This window comes from Gopherus flavomarginatus, chromosome 3 (assembly GCF_025201925.1).
Source record: "Gopherus flavomarginatus isolate rGopFla2 chromosome 3, rGopFla2.mat.asm, whole genome shotgun sequence".
Taxonomy (NCBI): Eukaryota; Metazoa; Chordata; order Testudines; family Testudinidae; genus Gopherus; species Gopherus flavomarginatus.
The window spans coordinates 66408395-66428424 of NC_066619.1; the positions used below are offsets into that span (position 1 = coordinate 66408395).

The following is a 20030-nucleotide window of genomic DNA, read 5'->3' on the forward strand; positions in this document are numbered from 1 at the left end:
CAGCTTCCTGTTCCTTCCTGCTGCTGTCTTAAGTAGGGCCAACAGACCAATCAGATGCTCTGGGGCTCCACCAATAGGTCTGCAGGGGCAGAGCCTCATAGTGGGCCTGGGTTCATGGGGCCCAGGTAAGCAAGTACCTGCAGGCTACCAGATGGAGTGTGGGACCATGGCTGCTCTTTTAAACCCTGCAGACCCAAGTCTGAGACCCACAGATCATGACACCTTGCAACCCTTTATGGCAACTAGCTGTTCCTAGATATGTCACCACATTTTCACTATTTCTAGCAATGATAGGCGCAAGTGGTAACTTGATATTTCTGCTAAAATTATCAGTAGTGAAATTATTAGCAATTCTGACATTTAGTTTTGTCATCATTCTGGTTCAGAGTTAACCTCCTTGATAGAAGTGTAAGCAGCTTACAGTTCTCTCAAAATGACTGTTTCAAAATGACATCAGAGTCATTTTACACCTGATTAATACTGTCAAGGTAATCTTCACAACAATCACAGCTAGTGATTTCATTTTTAAAAAGAATGGAAGCTTAGCTCTGGAGTAAAATTACACGGCAATTTCTGGAAATAGGGCAATTATGGGGCCATTTCAACCACCGTATAATCATATTATATATGGGGTCCTGTGTGTATGTGATTCAAAAGTCAAGTTTTCCTAGGCTTGCAACGCTGTCTAGCATTTGACCACTGACAGGACATATTAATGGTACATATAACATATAGATAAACAAAGCTATGATTTTCTAGGAGGTATACTGAAAAAGTCATTTATTTACTTGCATACTACGTTAGGAGATCATGGGATAAATTCTAGACAATATTGCAAAGGAAGTGTAATATAAATTATCCATTTCTAACATATTACTTTTTTCCCCACTGGATAAGCCTGTCCTTTGTATGGGAAGCTCTTCTACTCTGAAGGTTTTATTTTTAACATTTAATAAGCAGAACATTTACTCTGAGGCAACAGGCTAGAATGACTTTTAGAACTGAGCAGATGCTTCATGCACAAAGCATGACTGATAGATAAATCTAACTATTCAGACCTTAAGGCTTTGTCTGGGTTTCTGACTGAAGTCTTAAAGCTGGTAAGTTTTTGACCTTTTCTGCTATGTTCATGGTTCTGTGCATCGGCTTCTCTATACTCCATTTCTTTCTTGCAATCCTGATTTTTTTCTCCAGTGCAGTTTTAGTATGATACTGTTTGGTAGCACTACACAGATTGACTTGAATTTTACTTTTTAAGGGTTCTGTATGGTCAACAGATTTGCAGCCCTCTGAGGTTCAAACTCTAAAGTCTATATAAACTAGCTGCATGTCGGGCCATCATATTCAGGAGACAAGACAGTTTGGGACGTAAGGCCAGGAAAAAAGCCCAGCTGTACAGTTATTCTTGGTAAGGGCTTGTCTACACTTACATTTTATAGTGCTCTAACTTGCTGGTTCAGTGGGGTGAAAAAGCGCTAGTGTGGACAGGTTCTGAGCACTGGGAGCCGTGGGAGAGCGTGACCACACTCACTTTTCAAAGTGCTCCCGTGGCAGCACTTTGAAGTTTCTAGTGTAGATGTAGGCTGTGGCTACACTTGCAGATGTAGAGTTCCAGGAGTTACACTAGCCCTTGGAGACAGCAGCAGGGAAAGCGCTGCCGTGTGTTCATGCTGTCAGCTGCAAGCACAGTGGTGTGGCCACATTAGCAGCTCTTGCAACGCCACAGAAAGCAGTGCATTGCGGTAGCTATCCCAGTGTGCAAGTGGCTGCAACGTGCTTTTCAAATGGTGGGGGGAGTGTGACAGAAAGTGTGTTGTGTGTATGTGGGGGGGAGAGACAGTGTGTTTGAGGGGCACAGAGTGTGTCAGCATGCTGTCTTGTAAGTTCAGACAGCAGCAGGGGGCAGGGGGAAACCTCGACATCAGCCCCCACCCTCCGCCTCTCTCTCTCACACACGCACAAATGGCTGCCTCTGCAGCAGGAGCATTCCACAGTAATGGTTTGCTTTGTGTCCTGGAGCAGATAAGCATGCCGGCTGTCAGAAACGGAGCTTTGAAAGGCGATATCTACATCCCTGCAGCCCAATTCAAAACAATGACAACAGTGGCCCCTTGACTTCAAGGGATTATGGGATGTTTCCGGAGGCCAATCACAGCGCAGTAATACAACATGTCGTCCACACCGACACCTGGGCATTTCAGCCAGGGCGCAGCAAGCTCTATGCTTCTTGTGGACATGGATTACCAGAGGTGCTCCAGCCGTGTAGTCCAGGCGCTCTAAGTGCCTTGCCAGTATGGACACCTCAGGAGTTAGGGTGCCCGGGGCTGATTTAATGTGCTCTAATTTGCAAGTGTAGCCAAGCCCATAGTCGCCCTCCATGCTACTGGGGCCACACAAACAGGGGATAGTAATATGCCCAGGGCCAGAATAACATTTATCATGTAGCATGCGGGAGGAGCAGGAACAGATACTGGATAGTCTTTCTTTTCTCCCCTGAGTTTCTGCTGTTTCATGTGGGAATAAGGAACTTCTTCTGTGCCTCGTCTGGTGGCTGGAGGAACTCCTACATTCTTGTGCAGTAAAGAGCTACCCACTGCCAAACTGATGTTTGTGCTACGAGCAGAGTGGGTAGGACTTGCAGAATTAAAGGAATTTTTTCTCCTGTCCCTTGTTAGGCCTTTTGAGGCTAGATTTCACCGATCGTTAACTGGTTTTTTTGTGCATCTCGTCTTCGGGATTCTTGCCTGAATGGAAGGCAACTGGGGAAGATCTGTCCCATGCTATAAATTGGGGGAATGTTCTTATCATAATCAGTGCGTCTTCTATGTCAGTCCCAAGGGTTTAGTTGCCATTTATGGCAGTCAGACTAGCAGAGTTTCAGACCCCATCTTTGGGAAGAGGGTTGATTCAGGCAACTACATATAGCAGAAACTGGCTTTATTTGGCCACTTCTAAAGGGGAAGAATTCCTTCCAAATAAGGAGGGTGATAGCATCCGTGCTGTGAGACTTGTGTAGCTCACAGCTGACTAGATCCCTTAGATAGCTTGCCACAATCAATTCATGGATCTTGTTAGCTTTTTTTCTTGAATACTATGTAAGTCACTTTGGTATATTTTCATAATAGAAATTAACATGTACAGGCACCACTTACTAGTATCCACTTCAGTCACAAGGATGGGCTTTGAGAACTGGATTCGGAATCCCCAGGGGTAATCACCAGTTCCTTTTGCAATCCTCACTGTTCGTTCACGAACTGTAAAGTAAAGAAAAGGATTGACCTCAAATACTCCCTTTATCTTTGCGAATCAAACCCAGTTGAACAAATAGATGCACACTTTTAAAGCTTGCCATCGAAGTTGCATCTGCAAAATATGGGCTGAATTCTTGAACAAGTATAACTCCATCTCTTCCCAGGGCTATCATTCTTTTTTCATGAGGAAAACCTATTTATCTTCCGGAGATGTGTCCCTTCTTGGGCCTCTTCGTGGCCTCTTTTCCCCTCCTTTCTCGTCCATAACCCCCAGTCTGACTCTCCACGACCTTGATCCTTCATTGGGAGCTGCCAGCACAGACCCCTTTAAAGTCAGTGGAATTCAGATTTGATACAGGAACCAGCCTCAATGCGAGATCAGGATCTAAACTTCTATTCAAATCCAAACCTGTCTCCCCAATAGCAATTGAAAAGGGATAGTGTTAAGTGGAACTTACACATCTCAGAAGGTCTGATTTATTAGGAAATGTTATACTGACGAGTGGATTAAAAATATCCTAGAATGCACTCCTTAGAACTTCAGCTTTTAGTAGCTTGATTCCTTCACCAAGTATTTGTTTAATGGGAACCCATATTAAATTATTTATGATAGCTTCAAAGGTTACTTTACATTCAGGCAAATCGACTCTCTGTGTGTTAAAGGAGGGTAGACACTGCAATAAATATTGTAAATGGTGCGCTTTGGGAGAAATTCTAAACGTTTATGCCTTTTTGAACTTATTGCATTCCTCCACTTCCTGCCCTCAGCATCAGTGTTTGGGGCTCTGCCCATAGCTGGAGTTCTCTCAGCATGACCATACATCCAGAGAACACCTAGACACACTGTGAGGACACTTTGTACTTGTAAGGTTAGAATGCTTACCTGCTACTGGCCTAGGCCTTTTGCTGAGACATCTAGGGCTATTATCCGGACTGCTGTCATCCCCTCTGAAAATCCATGAAGCTGAATGAAAGTTCTCTGTGTAGAAACCTCTCTCCTCATTTTCACTACAGAGACTCAGATCCACTGAACGGGCTTCCTCTGAGTTTACTGGGAAGATACAAATGGAAATAATTTAGTTTCACTGCCAAATTTAAAAAATGCCATATGTGTAAAAGGAGTGGCAGCAAAGGATGGAGAATACGTGACACTTTATCATGCGAGAATGAGGATGGAAAAGGAAAAGGATTTTAAAAAATAAGGTTGTGTTCTTTTTTGATTCTTTGTTTATGTATAAAGACATTCTGAAAGGTTTTTATTTTTTCCTGTATCAGGCAGGATGGGATTGGTTAATAGAAAAGACAAAGTAAGGGACAGGGGACATTGAAATCGGGCAGGGGGGAGGGGAATATATGAGAAAGAGGCTGAAGCTGACTATGAGTGGAAGGATGCGGGAGAGGGAATTGGAGCAAATAGACAATCAGCAAAGGAGAAAGAATGTCCAAATGTCCTATAACAGGGGTCGGCAACCTTCAGCACATGGCCCATCAGCGTAAATCTCCGGCGGGCCGTAAGACATTTTGTTCACGTTGACCATCCTCAGGCACAGCGCCCCGCAGCTCCCAGTGGCTACGGTTTGCTGTTCCCAGCCAATGACTGCCTAGGAACGAGTACTGCAGAAAGTACTGCCTAGCTGCGAAATGACTGCCTAAGTAGGAGTACTGTGGAAAGAGATCTGGGGGTCATAGTGGATCACAAGCTAAATATGAGTCAACAGTGTAACTCTGTTACAAAAAGAAGCGAACATCATTCTGGGATGTATTAGCAGAAGTGTTGTAAGCAAAACACAAGAAGTAATTCTTCTATTCTACTCACACTGATTAGGCCTCAGCTGGAGTATTGTGTCCAGTTCTGGGCACCACATTTCAGGAAAGATGTGGATAAACTGGAGAAAGTCCAGAGAAGAGCAAAAAAAACGATTAAAGGTCTAGAGAACATGACATATGAGGGAAGAATTAAAAAATTTGTTGAGTCTGGAAAAGAGAAGACTGAGAGGGGACATGATAACAGTTTTCAAGTACATGAAAGATTGTTACAAGGAGGAGGGGAAAAAATGTTCTTCTTAACCTCTGAGGATAGGACAAGAAGCAATGGGCTTAAATTGCAGCAAGGGAGGTTTAGGTTGGACATTACGAAAAACTTCCTAAATGTGAGGGTGGTAAGCACTGGAATAAATTGCCTAGGGAGGACGTGGAATCTCCATCATCTTCTAACCTACTCTTAAAAATCTCCAAACACCTGTCAGGGATGGTCTACATCCTTAGTCCTGCCTTGAGTGCAGGGGACTGGACTAGATGACCTCTCAAAGTCCCTTCCAGTTCTATGATTCATATAAACTGTGGTGGCTTACAGAACAGGTCTGAATTTGGCCTATTATGTGCACACCTTTCTCTGCAGTCTTATTGGTTAGGAAACTGAGTACAGTTTCTGGAAATTTGGTATTATGATTCAGTACTGGAGGTGCTTGGAAACTGCAAAACAGCAGGCGTGTGTGGGAAGGAAAAATCAGGAGCTAAAATAAGTGTCATCACTCAAACAATGATTGAAACGTTTGACTGCCTCTGATATTTTTAGTACTGTTGTAGCCATGTTGGTCCCAGGATATTAGAGAGACAAGGTGGGTGATGTAATATATTTTATTGAACCAACTTCTGTTAGTGGAAAAGACAAGCGTCTGAATTTACACAGACCTTTTGTTCAGGTCCGGGAAATGTACTCAGGGTGTACTCATTTCTGAGACCTGAAGAAGAGGTCTGTGTAAGGGCAAAAGCTTGTCTCTCTCACCATCAGAAGTTGGACCATTAAAAGATATTTTAAAAAGATATCACTCACCTTGTCTTGCTATTATAATTTTGGCTCTTTTACACAGATAAATCATTATATTTACTTGTCCCATACATATAGGTTTATACTCTGTATATTTACTGACTGTTACACTTTAGTCCAAATTTGAATAAGTTTTTAATTGGACTCAGTGTTACATTTGTACTCGTGCAGGTTTCATAAAAATATAATTAATGACTCTCACACATAGTATATCCCACTCCAAGTCAATACATTTCTATGATGACTTCTGCTGATCCTTCTTATTAAAAAACACAGCAGATTTATAAATATTGTAAGTGGCGTATTACAGTACACAGTATTTTTATGTGACTGTCTTCTTGTGTCAGATTTTTGTTGCCTTCTCTTAATACACAACAACATTACTTTAACTGTGGAATGCCAAAAATAATAACAAACATTGACCCACAAGTACACACCAACTTACCTTTGTGTTCTCCTCTTGACCACTGATTTCCCATGTGTAATCAGTGCATTATCTCTGTGAAAATCCTGAGATTCTGAGCCTTTAAAGCATAGTGATCGTTGTTTATGTTCCACTGGATAATGTGTTTAAAATAGGGAGTTTCTTAGGAACAGATCTGATTATGTGGATGAGTGATTCACTGGTCATTCAGTTACAAAGACAGCACTAATCAGCATATTGTTACATAAGCTGCAACATAAAATCTGTGCTGAAGTCTTATGAACCAGCAAGATATTATTTATGTATATGGCATAGCTGCATATATAGGACTGTGCTTAACTTCTTTAACATGGTAGAATATGAACTATTGATTGTGGTGTATTGAAAACAATGTTACAATCATAAACTATCACTTTAAATTCTCAGGAGGTTTCCTGGTCCTGTTTGCAGGCTAGGGGACTCTGTAGGGAAGTGTATGAACCAGGGCTTCAGCAGTCAGTCTGCAAAGAGCCAGCCTAGAGCAAGGTGGGGTGAGTTGTGCCTCTGTGCTTTACAGAATAGATTCGAGTTGTGTGTGTTAGGTGTCTGGATTAAAAAATGAATTCAGTATTTGTGAAAGATGCCAGAATGGGACAGCTCTGAAAACTGTAGTTTTAGTCACAAAACAGGGAGAAGATGGGCAGCAGAGAGCAATCTTTACCAAACTGTTACATCAAAATGAGGGAATCTGGAATAGGGAAGTTATATTACCTGTGTATCTGGCTTGAGAATACTATATCCAGTATTTATGTCCACACTTCAAGAAGGATGTTGAAAAATTGTAGAAGTTTCAGAGAAGAGCCACAAGAATGATTAAAGGATTTGAAAACATATCTCATCGTTAAGGAACTAAGGAGCTCAATTTGTTTAGTTCAACAAAAAAATGGTTGAAGGATGACTTGATCAAAGCCTAGAAGTACTTACAGGGGGATCAGAAATTTGATAATAGAGGACTCTTCAATGTCTGGAAGTTGAGGCTAGACAAATTAACCCTAGAAATAAGGTGCAATTTTTAACAGTGATGTTGATTAAGCATTGGAACAATTTATCAAGGACTGAGATGGATTATGCATCACAGGACATTTTAAAATCAATATTGCATGTTTTTCTAAAAGCCATGCTCTAGTTTACAGCAACTATTGGACTTGAAGCAGGAATTAATTCAAGAAAGTCTGGTGGCTTGTGTTATATAGGAGGTTAGACTAAACAATCACAATGGTCCCTTCTAGCCTTATAGTCTATACATCTGTGAAAATGCTAGCTGTGACCTGGAGGGTATTCCCACAGGATGGAAGGATAATCAGCATGCTAATTCTATCTTTGGCTTCTCTGCTGAACCTGCCAAAAAGTTGCCAATTAGTGCAAACTGTGATAGTGATTTTTGTAAAGTGAACATCTATCTACTAGGTAATGAGACAACTAACTCATTTCTCAGAGACACCTGCACAGCCATCAGATGAGGTAGTAGAAATGTTGTACAAACTGACTATCCCCCAAATATTCAATTGTCTATGGACTTCATTGGAAGGTTTTCACATAGAAAGGTCATGTGCAGAACACTCAACCCTTACTCTTTCAGATACCAGGCAGTTTGTCCATTGAACTTTTTTAACAAGTGGCAGTATCCCATATCTACACCAATACCACTGACATGCTAATATCCAATGCTTCTGTATGGAAAATTGTTTCATATTTCTTCAGTAAGATAACAAAGTGCCACAAAACAATTTTCATTCTAGAACAGTCCCACTGACTGTATACAACGTTGGGCTGTATATTTAAAGATGTTATTATGGAATAGTCCCACGTAAAATGACAACGAGCCATAGTCCATCCAGCAGAAAACAGCTGAAGTAATTCAGGCATATTTAAGAGATAAGGGCAGGGTTTGCCTTGTTTAGCATGTATTTGAGGGCAGAATTACATGCACCTGTCATTTCAGAATTGAAAATACAAAAGTTAGATTTTTCTTCCTCAGTTTATGTTCAGCAAGTTATTTACCAGATGTATGTTACTCAGCATTTTCTTTAGCTCTGACAGATTGATTAATTATGTTTACAGATGAAAATGCATCATATCTACCGTCTTGTTATGCAGAAAAATTGAGTTGAGCAAGACTACCAGTTTGAAGAGCACCAGATGTAAAGTTGTCATTTTAAAGCACATCTTAGGTTGATAGCATTTCCTGAGTCTAAAAATGAAGGATAACTTAGGCCACACACTAAACAACTGCCCTACTTGCTGGACTGGATATTTTATGTTATGTAGATTTTTGACAATAGTTCATATTTAATTATTAAGATTGTAGTAGCATTCAAAGTGCACTAGAAACTTTCCAAACACAAGTGAAGACATAGTGAAGAAGAAGGCCATATTCTGTGTTCCATTCCTGTCCCGCTCACATTACCCTGATGGTAGTAAATGGGCTATATACCTGAGGGGACCAGCCCTGGGAGAAATTCCACAGGTAGTGCAGAACTGCAGGAATGGCTCTACACCACTCTCCATCACAGCATACTAAGAGTAGGTTAAGGAAGGAGGGGGCTGATCCAAGAGCATGCTGCACTTTGGCTCTTAACTACTGAAACGGCCACTGGGGTACATCACAGACAAGTACAAGTTAGAATTGTTCTGAGTGCATACACCAGAGAATGGGCTAAGAATACAGTGAAGTGCAATGATGGCTTAATGACACATTTCTCCCACTAAATCTATTCCTGAACCAAGTAGAGTTTGGGATTAATAGACTTTAGCCGACAACAGTCAGTCTAAAAATAGAGAATACCATAATTCATAATTAAGTGGGTCAGAGTCACTCATGGGTTCCACAGGCAACAGGCAGGGAGAACCAGGGTCAGGACACTTCATGGCAAAAAATTAGCCTGGAGGGAAGCATCAGTAGTGCAAAGCTCCTGCAACCCCGGCTCCAGTAAGTTGCAGTTTTGGATGTTTGTTCCTCTTGAAATTGGAGTGTATTTGATCTATTGAACATTACAATATACAGATGATCAATTCCCATTGAAACCAATGAAAGTTCTGCAGGCAAATTTTGCCCTGCTATGTGTGCTTATAGATTGTTGTGGTTCTTTTACTCAGGAGATTTGTAATAGATACCTTCATGTATCTTCAGAGCTAGTTTGGATCTAGCCTAGGTTGGTAACAGCTTGCAGCTTGCTTCTATGTGACAGCTTTTGGTGGTCTATGTAAAATGAGTTAGTTATCTCAGTCCAGTTCTTAGCAGATATCTAAGACTCACTGACTTTTCACCTCCAGCAATTATCCCTCCAGTACAAGATTTGTAGATACAACAGAAGCAGTGGCAGAGTGAATTGTAATCATTCTGTGAATAAACTGAAGACATCAGTCCAAGGGCTATCAATCTTTTATGAATACTTTCAGTAAATTCATTTTAGTAAGCCAACAACCAAAACAACCCCAATGACAAGTATTTCTGCTGAAAGTGGAGCAGTGTGTTCTGCACGTGGATAAAATTTTCAGTTCTTTAAAAGGATAAAAAGTTCATTTATCTGTTAAGACAGTTTGTTTAAATTAGCTAATATGACAAACAGAGGCAAAACTAGTGTTGTGTGAGAAGTACAACATATGTTGTTTCCTAGCTGTGGAATCCATCTGCATGAAGCATAAATTCAATAAACAGCTCAACTTGAAAATTCTGCCCAAAGAAAATTCTGAGACAAAGAGCCAATGAGTTTGATGTACTCAGAAACATGTGAAAAGGTGACAAATTTCTTAATGAGACAGTGTGATGGGAGACTGTCTTCCTACACCATGTCTCCTAATGGTCAGAGCACTGGTTAGTCATATCACTTTTGTGGGTTCAAGTCCAGGGGTTGGCGGTAGGAGAATCCAGGCCTTCCTGTTCCTCCAGGTTTCATCCAGGGCCGTAGGGCATGCAGTTCAGGTGTGCAACCTGGACCAGGGTATCACCCAAATTAATCTCTGGGTTACAGCCCACAACTTGTCCTCCCAGGAGGAGAGTCAGGAGGTCCCCTTCTCATGAGGAGATACTCAGCTGTCTCTTTTGCCATGCTTGTGGTTCTGAGTTGAGGTCTGCTTCTGGAGGTGTGGGTCTCCCACTGGATTCCTGCAGGACCTACCAATGCAGGTCTGCTCACCTGGACTGACTGCCCTAACTGGGTTGTGCATACCCAGCAGGCATGGCTGGGCAGAGACTCTTGTGACCCGAACTGCTCCTTGTTCCCCTGTCCCCCCAGTGTAGGTTTGGTATATCCCCTAGTTACAAGAATAGCTGTTCCAAGAGCAGAGGGACAATGAAGGGCAATCCAGGTAGCAGGTCTTAGGAAAAAGGGCTTGATGAATGAATATAAGGATTATAGTGATGGGAAGAGGACAAGAGCAAGAATTCTATATTATACATTTAGGACCAGACTCTATCACCATGCCCCTTGTGGAGCAAGCCCCACTGACTTTTTAATAAGACTACTTACAGTTCAACTCAATGTGAGAAAGGGTGGGAAAATCTGGCCCTTAAACAGGCTTTTTGTTCCTCTGTCATTCAGAGGAATGACAGAGGCGCCTACCTCATATGAGGGGGAAGAAGGAAACATAGCTCATTTGAATCAGATATAATCACAAGAAGTTTGGGAAGGCATACTTCTTGTATCTATTAATATGATTTATGTTTGTAACCTCAGTCATAATCCTGGTGAAAATAGAACTAGAGAAAAGCCTCAGGATCAGGAAGTTATTTCTGGTTTAGAGTGTGTACCCAGTTAAGGATTAGACAGACATCCAAAATGAATGAAAAATTCAATTTAGAGGACAGTATCAATACATTCAGCAGTGTATTCTTCAGCGGTGAACAATAGAACCTCTCATGGGGCACATGGGCTGTGTAATCTGAAGATGAAATCTCCTTGGCTAACAGTTCTGATGGCAGTGGCAGTCACATAAGAGAAGAGGTACAATTGCAAGACCATTATATACTTACTTGATATCTCAGTGATAGTGCTGTTTATGGAGCTCCCTCCAGTTGAACTGCACTTTTTACTGTCTTTGAATTGTTTCCGTTGCCTGGCCCATCGGTCTATTGCTTCTTCCTGGGAGCTGTCACTGGCTCTTGTATCTTTTAACACTGGTTCACCGGGTAGTTCTATGGTCTTATTCACTTCTGACTTCAAATCTAAATTAAGATCAGATTTTATCTGAGGGCTAGATATGTGAGATATGACAGTTCTTTTACAAAATGTTCTGTCAATTATACCTTTTAAAAATTGAGCTTTTCCTCATTATAAATGATGAAATAATGTATATAACAATAGTCTATTTGCAAATATATGAGAGACATAAAATAAAAATAGCAAATAGCATTTAAAATAGTCATGGGCCACATTTAAAAAAAGATATCCAAGGTGTATATGAAAAAAAAATGTGTGTGTGTAATTGTCATGCTTGTATAAATAAAGCAGATTGTGCACGCAGATAGCCAGTTAAATACCTACATAGCCATCTGCCTGGATAATCCCTCAATTTGCAAACACAAGCATGTTAATTGCATGTGTAAAGGGATCTCTGCATTTATGTGTATGTGTAAAGCGTGTCTCAGGTGCCCTTATTTAAAAATTTGGCCTTAAAAATATAACTAGAAGAAAAAGCATTTAAGAAGATGATACAAAACTCAAATTAGAATACTTCCAAATTAATTTATTTCTAAGCAAATTATAAATGTAGTAATACTACTTTATTGCTATTTCAGACATTAAAAACAAATCTAGAAATAAAGACCCCGGGTAGATTCATTTCCACAAGTGCAAGTGGTGCTAGCTGCATCCATTTACATCTGGGAGGACAAAGATGTCTGAGCAGAGAGGGCAGGTAGGATTACCAGGAGAGGGTAGCATAGGGAGACTTAATCTAGCTGTAACTCCACTGGAGATGAGCTGAATGAGTGCCTCTTCCAAGCATCATTGTCCCAACAGCCTCTTTACACTCTTCTAAATCCCTGAATGATCAAGGTTTATGCCACTGTGCCTCTATTCCAGACAGACATTCTTCTGCTGAGTGGCAGGAAACTAAATTCTACTAGGGTAGCTTGTTTAGTGGCAAATGATGGGAATATTTTTGATATAATTTAATGTTTGAAAAAACTTATCCTCCATACATTTTATATCCTTAAAATGATAATTTAGTTTCAATAACATTTTGAAAACAACTATTCAAATTAAGGAAGCTTTTTTCTGTGTGGCATACTTTAAAGATAACATATTATCTGGAACGCTGACGCTAGATATATTTATTAGAGCTATCATTTCATTTCAACACTTTAAATTGAAATGGGATGATTTGACATTCCTGAACTGAACTGGTTTGGTTTGTTGAACCAAATCAAAATGTTTAGTGTTGGATCGATTCAATGTTAAACTACGTCTGCCTGAGCCATTGTGGTACGTCATGTCAGCTGTACTTCATGTGCTTCACACTCCCATTCTCTTCTCTGAGTTGGTCTCCCTGGCCAGACTATATGTTCCATGATGAATTGAAATCACTGATATCCCATGATGCATTGTTGCAGCTCATTCAGAGGAAAGACTATATTGCATCATATGATCTCCAACCTGAGATCCCACCCCAAAAGGAGAATAGAGGCATGAGTTACCATGGCAGTTGAGGCAGGCAGACACAGATTAATGTTGAATTGACCCAAAATGAAATGTGTTGATATGGTTTGACAAAACAAAATTTTTTGATTTGAATAATCTGATCTGAAACTAAATATTTTCTTTCAATTTTTCGAACGGAATTTTTTTTTTTTGGAGGGGAAAGTTGGGAGGCACAAAATGTCATTTTCCTACAGAAAATTTTGATTTTGCAGACACTATAATTTCCACTGAAATTTTTTTGATGGAACATTCACAAGCAGCTTTAATATTTATGTTATAAAAATTGATACAACTTGGTTTTCATGTACAGTATGGATGCTGAAAGATTAAATATTAATATTAAACAAACAAACAAGGATATTTCCCCATAATCAGACCTTGTTCTACCTAGCCATTGTTGCACATGCTACTCTTCATTAGTGCTTATTACAACATTGGATGGTGGTATCTTTTCTATGTCATGGAGGTACAACAACACTAGATTATGGTGTTGGGGGGCTTTCTTTTTTTTTTTTTTTTTTTTAACTTTGGAAGGCCACCATGGGTTTAAGGACAAATATAGTAATTCACTTATTCAGAGTTTTGCCAGGAAACATGGGAACTGCTGCTTTGTTTCAATGGTGATCTATAAATAAAATCCTGCTGCTACCAGGAAAAGTAAATAAAACTAGAGGAAACATATTACTGGAATTTTAAATGGCCTAGACTTTTTTTTCTCCTCCCTCTTTTCTAATTTTTTTCATTGAAACTGCCGTATGTGTCCCTTTCAAGTACCATTCTGTTGTGGGTACGGCAGGCGACATACTGCCTCTCTATCTGCAGACCGTTCAATGAAATGGCTGCACTTGGCCAGTTGCCGGATGGAGCAGGATGTTGCCATATCCTAAAATGATTAAGTGCCTGATTTTGTGACCCTTATTTATGCTATATAGTATCTTATTCCACAGTAAAATCAATGGGAGCACTTGCAGATTAGCATACTATTTCTCGCAAACGTATGTGGTAGAATCAGGATCTTAAGAATTATTTTGGATTCAAAGAAGAAAGAAAAGGTCATGCTTTTCAGGCCATTCAAAAGGACTTCTAACAATCAAATGTGTGGCCCTGAGGCAATTTTGCCTGTGTTTCTGGGGCATTATTTCAAACAAATTCAGGGGAGGGCAAAGTTGTGTCAGCATATAGAACATTACATTGTATCCTTCAAAGTTGGGAGACTGGGTTGGAGGGTGGTGGAAGACATGCTGGAACACATAAGCCTATGAAAAGTCAAGCTCCCTGATTTACCCTTGTCACCAAACAATCGCTTGGCCTCCTCCCTTGTTTTGGTCTGTAATGGAATGTTAATTTTATATAGGGCACTATTTTCAACAGTGCATTGCACTGACCTAACTCTGCTCCCATTGAAGTTAATGGTAAAACTCTCATTGGCCTTCCTTTGGTCCCATTAACATCAATGAGAGTTTTACCATTAACTTCAATGGGCACAGAGTTAGACCAATGCTGAGCATTTGAAAATCTAATTTTAAGTGTGTAAAGTTATATATATCTAGAAAAATTTAAAACAGAATTAAGGAGGGACACAGTAACCACATTGGAAGTTATAAAATTAAACAAAAATAAATGTCAGCTGAATTTCCTAAGGATAATCTATATATAGTTGGCAACAACTCAAAACTGTTAAGGAAAGGGACTAGACAACTCACTCTTTTACATTGCTATGTTTAAATTGTTTAATTGTTACCTAGGTATTCTTATGGGATGTATGGATGGTAGAAAGGAAGATAAATAGGAAATTTCAGAACAGATGCAGCATCTTGTTTAAAAAAATATTTCTCTGTACCTCATTTTCTCAGATAGGTAGAGAGAGGCAGAAGGGAAGTCAAATGATTTGATTAAGGTCATCTAATGTGCTGAAGGCTCAGCCAAGATTAGAACCAGGATGTGCCTGGCTTTCAGTCTTTTGCTGAGGTCACTAGACCACATGCATTCTTAAACATACTTACATGGTTTCTAAATACAGTACAGAGCCCTGAGGACATGTCTCATGGCACCTATATTAATCCTGAGTGTATTTGCTTTACTCACTAGGAGGATCACACTGGTACACTGTTTTGTTAGGATATGTCAAACTCTGTGTAGCAAAGCTGTTCTAAAGGGTTCTTTTTTTTAATAAACTACTGGCCTACCCGATTCTACAGAGAAGGGAGTGGTGAACAGAGAACAATCAAATAACTAAACATACCGCCAGGGAGATGACGGAATGGGATTAAGAAGCAGGATGACCCTTGTATATTAATAATTCACCTCTGTTTTTTCCAAGCTATCAGTCAGCAAAACACGAAGAGCTTAGCATATGCAGCATATGCAAAAGTATTAATAATGCAGAAAATTCTGGAATGCCTACCTTTTTGACTAATCTGCTTTCTTGGTGACACTGGTGTGTCTGTGTTCTGGCAGCAATCCTTTGTCTCACATTTTTCCTCCGTTTCTTCAGAGCTGGATTTAACTAACTGCTCTATCTGACATGCTACAGGCTCTGTTCTTAAAAGATCAGATAATTGGTTTGTTATCTCTTGTTTACTGCAAAGATTTTCTTTTGTTTCTTTGGTAAATGTACCCTCAGTGAAAACTTGCTTATCTTCAGGATGCATTGAGGAGCTGGACATTGAAGTAATATGTGTGGAATCATCATGGAAATTGGCTTCATCAGGAATATTCCCGGATATGTCCCGAATCTCAGAAAAGCTCTGTAATTCATTATCTATATCTGACTCCTCAGCATCCAACAAAGGGGACATAAATGATTTTTCTCGTATGCTGCAGGGTAGCTTAGGCTCATTTTTTATCCCAGAGCCATAGGAATCAGCTATCCCCTTACTGTCGCCTTGAATGATAAGACTTTGTTCTCGCTCTCCAGTTATTACAGTCATCACCGATCCTTTCTGTTTCTTTATTGTCACCCCAGGCTCTGTAGTAGCTGGATGAACATACTTCCTTGGCTGTAAAGTTGAATGTTGGCTTTGGACACAGTCTATGGCTACTGTATTAGCCATGCTTTTGTCACTAACATGGTCATTTGAAGGATTTCTGGAAGGAGAAGGGACTTGAAATATCAGGGCTTTATTCTGTACTTCAACATGGCCTTGTACAGCAAAGTGATGATCACTCTCTAGTGTCTCCTCATCAAAACCACTTTCTGTAAACTCAGTGTGTTCATCACATACAGCAAGGTTCTGCAGAGGCTCTGAGTATCTATGCTCCAGTTTCTGTTCTACACTTGAATTGATGCTGGAATGAAATGTTTTCACTAATGTCTCTTCTATTTCTTTACAGTCCCCTATATAGTCTTCATAGTGAGTCAAGAAGAAAGCATCATCTATACTTCCTTCTGGCTCATAATGGTAAATGGTCATGTCATGATTGTAGGAGGTGAAGGCATATTGATAAGATTTGAGAGCTCTCAGACTGCTGAATGATGTGAAGCTGGAACACTTATAAAGTTCTGTACAGCTGGTATGAATCTGAGTATTCTTGCTGTAAACATCTACTGCTTTAGCCTGCTTGGGTAATACTTTTAAGGATAAAGATGGCAATGAATAAAAGCCAGAATCCCTTCTGTGGTGAACTGGTGACAATACATCAATGGTGGCATCTGGAAAAGACTTTCTTCTAACTGCTTTTGTCTCCAGGTGTGATGCTAACATAGTATTCCTTATGTCAATGAGACTGTTGTTTCTTATTTGCCCTGCTTCACTGGTCTCATCAATAGGTTCCTTCCCAAAGCTTTTTTCACTTGAACCATTAGTATCTAAATGACAACTCCCATTATAAGTAAATTCTGAGAAAATTATCTTGTCTTTACAGAAATCTTCCTTTTCACTGGCAAGATCTTCAGTCCCAGGTTCCTTCTGTTTACAGATATGATTTCCTTCCTCCCAAGCTGGTAAGACTGCAGGCAAGGTGTCAGGCTCTTTTCTATCACTAATTGGGTGTAAGGATGCAACCTGTGTAGTGGTATCTAAACATATTTCTTTGCTGTCAGAAAACTCTTCAGGTGGAGGAAGAAGTAGATACCAGTCTGGACATGTATAGTTTGTAAACGACTCTTCCTTTTCATGAAGGCTAAAATCTGACTCATAATCAGTGTTGCGAGATACCTCTGTTACAGAATAGTCTGTATCATTGGAATAAATGTTTCCATATTTCCTGCTGCAAGTTTTGCCACGTGGCTGTGTGTGTTCCCCTGCTTCTATATGAATTATTGGATCCTGCTTTCTATTGTTGTATTTCACTTTAATTTCCTTTCCTACAATGCTTACTTTCAGTGAGGTGTTCTTGTTGCTGGCAATTTGTATTTTGTGTTTAGAAGATGCCTTGTAATTCTCATTGTCATCTATAGAATGGTCAGTTGATGGATCCTGACACTTATGGCACTTAGAGTAGTGGCTTTTCTGATATTTCTTGTCACGATAGCACTTTCTGTTCTTTGGACATTTCCTTTTCTCAATTACAAGGCTTGTTCCAGAATCAAATAAGCCCGTCTTAATTTCTACATTCACATTAAAATCACCACATTTTAATTCTGTAGTAATTACTTCACTAGCCAAATCAAAGGGTGCTGCAGAGCTTGGGTTGTGCTTCAGTGTAATTTTTCCTGTTGATAAGACTTCTGATTCACTGAAGGTTACCACTGCTAGGACCTCTTCCTGCTGATGAGAGAATGCTGGTGGAGGGCAATCTTTTTCCTTCCCTCCTTCTTTTTCACTGTCATCTGTATTTTCTTGTTCTTTATCTTCACATGCACCTGAGTTATTCTGTTGCCCAGCCATTGGTGTACAAGAGTGATCTTTCCTGTTTTCTTCGGACCTCTCCATGTCCACTAGGTCCTCATCTGCTTTATTTTTAAGGCCTTTTACATTTTGCTGGCATTTACAAATGGCTGGCAAATGTTCATCTAAATTGGAAAAAAGGAAGAAAGGCTTTTGCAGTGGTTTATGCAAGCAGCATCTTGAAATGTATTATAAGGCCTTACAGTGTTTTTCATATTCAATGTTTATGTGACTGATGGACTATACTTTAGAAATACTGTATATACCATAAGAACTGACCTATTTTTCTTCTTCTTAGTATCGATTGACTACACATTTTATTTAACTGTTAATTGTTTTATAATATAAAGCCAAGTAAACAGTGTATCTCACACTAAGAATCAGCCTACCCACATGAAATTAGTAAGAACCATACAATTTTGTCTTTAAAATGCTCACTCATGAGATTTTACACAGTACAAATGTACTATGCTATAACATGTTCATTTAGAAAGATCTGCTTTTCTTTCTCTCTCCCCCTGGGATATTTGTTCCTCTTCTCAGCACACACTGGAATAATCAATATCCTATTGCATGGTTGCAATTCTGGGTACATTACATGGGAGTTGTACTTATTATAATCCTTTTACAGATGAGCAAACAAGGGGATTAATTAATTTAGTCAAGGTCACACAGCAAGTCAGTAGCAAAGTACCCAGGCATTATAATGTTCTAACTATTAGACAATACTGTTTCCCAATGGCAGTTGTACTGTGCAAGATTTCATGTGTAAATTACATGAAAATCTGTCTTATTTGAGCCCTTTTCTAATAGATTTTAAATAGCAAGGACAATAGATTATAGTAACATCTACTTAACCAGGATTAGTTCAGCTATTATACTTCATTAATTTTCAGAAATATATTGTTCTCATTTTTGTCCATGCTATAATTTCTACACACAATAAGTCTGAAATAAATTTGGGACATTTAAACACCACCACCTATGCCTGCACATTCCCAGAAAGAGACAGGTTAGCAACACAACAAGAAATCAAGTCTCAGGAAGCAATCACCTCTGTTTATAATTATTTAATATGAATGTCTTGGCATAAGCAGAAAACTAATAGCCCAAGCAGGAAATAGTTTTAGGGAACTAAGATGTACTGATATCTGTCTTTAATCTTGTTTTAATTATGTTGCTATAACTCAAGTATTTCTAGAAAATGTCTGGAAAATGACCAGCTGAGACGCTTGTGCTATACATTCAAACTAACCATTTCATGAACTTACATTCTCTGATATCTGAGCTTTTTCGGCCCTTGCAGCTTTTTCTTCTCTTTCTGCTCATTTTTGAAACCTGAGGACATCCAGAGTTTTACTCTCCTTGGTGGGAAAAAATAAAAATAAAAACCACTGAATCATTAAAATTATTCCCTATTCAACTGCAACGTTGCTTTCTGTTCTCTAACTTGGCATGTTTTCCTGAGTCCATAAGCCCACTGACTGGAATTCTGAATTGGAAATAGGAGCTTGAGCATCTGGCTGTTTCATTTGGTCATTCAGGGCCAGATTTTCAAATCTATTTAGATACTAGGGTGACCAGATGTCCCAATTTTAGGTTCTTTTTCTTATATAGGCTCCTATTATCCCCCACCCCCATCCCTATTTTTCACACTTGCTTTCTGGTCACCCTATTAGATGTTAAGGATGCAGATAGGGCCTAGTCGGATTTTCAGAGGCAAAGTCACAATCTGATACCTGGTTCCTTCCTCGTTTTAGGATGTATGGTGGAAATAACTCTCACCAGCCTCATACCTGGTGCAGCTTACTTCCTCATCAGTGCTGGGGGTGCAGTAGAGGTGGGAGGGCTGAGCCAAAGCTCCACCTTTGCCCTTTTGAATTGGAATGGGTGTAGCAACTCCAAGGAGGCTGCTTTCCCACAAAGGCTGCTACCCACAATGTGGGTAGTCCAAGCAAAGGGAACAAGAGAACAACTTACATCACCGTGTGCGTATGCAGTGTAGTTATAACCCTTTTT

At 39.8% G+C, this 20030-nt stretch overlaps 1 protein-coding gene across 1 annotated transcript in view; it reads right to left on the bottom strand.

Annotated features, from left to right (window-relative positions):
- Window positions 1-19365, bottom strand: part of LOC127047441 (uncharacterized) — a 50210-nt gene extending 30845 nt beyond the window's left edge. The window contains exons 1-5 of the mRNA XM_050945589.1: window positions 19283-19365; window positions 15587-18136; window positions 11514-11705; window positions 4135-4302; window positions 3153-3254 (exon numbers count right to left, since the gene is read on the bottom strand). Coding sequence (XP_050801546.1) covers window positions 3153-3254; window positions 4135-4302; window positions 11514-11705; window positions 15587-18136; window positions 19283-19340 — 3070 coding nt within the window. The 5' untranslated portion in view covers window positions 19341-19365. The remainder of the gene's footprint in view (window positions 1-3152; window positions 3255-4134; window positions 4303-11513; window positions 11706-15586; window positions 18137-19282) is intronic.
- Between the last annotated feature and the right edge of the window lie 665 nt (window positions 19366-20030).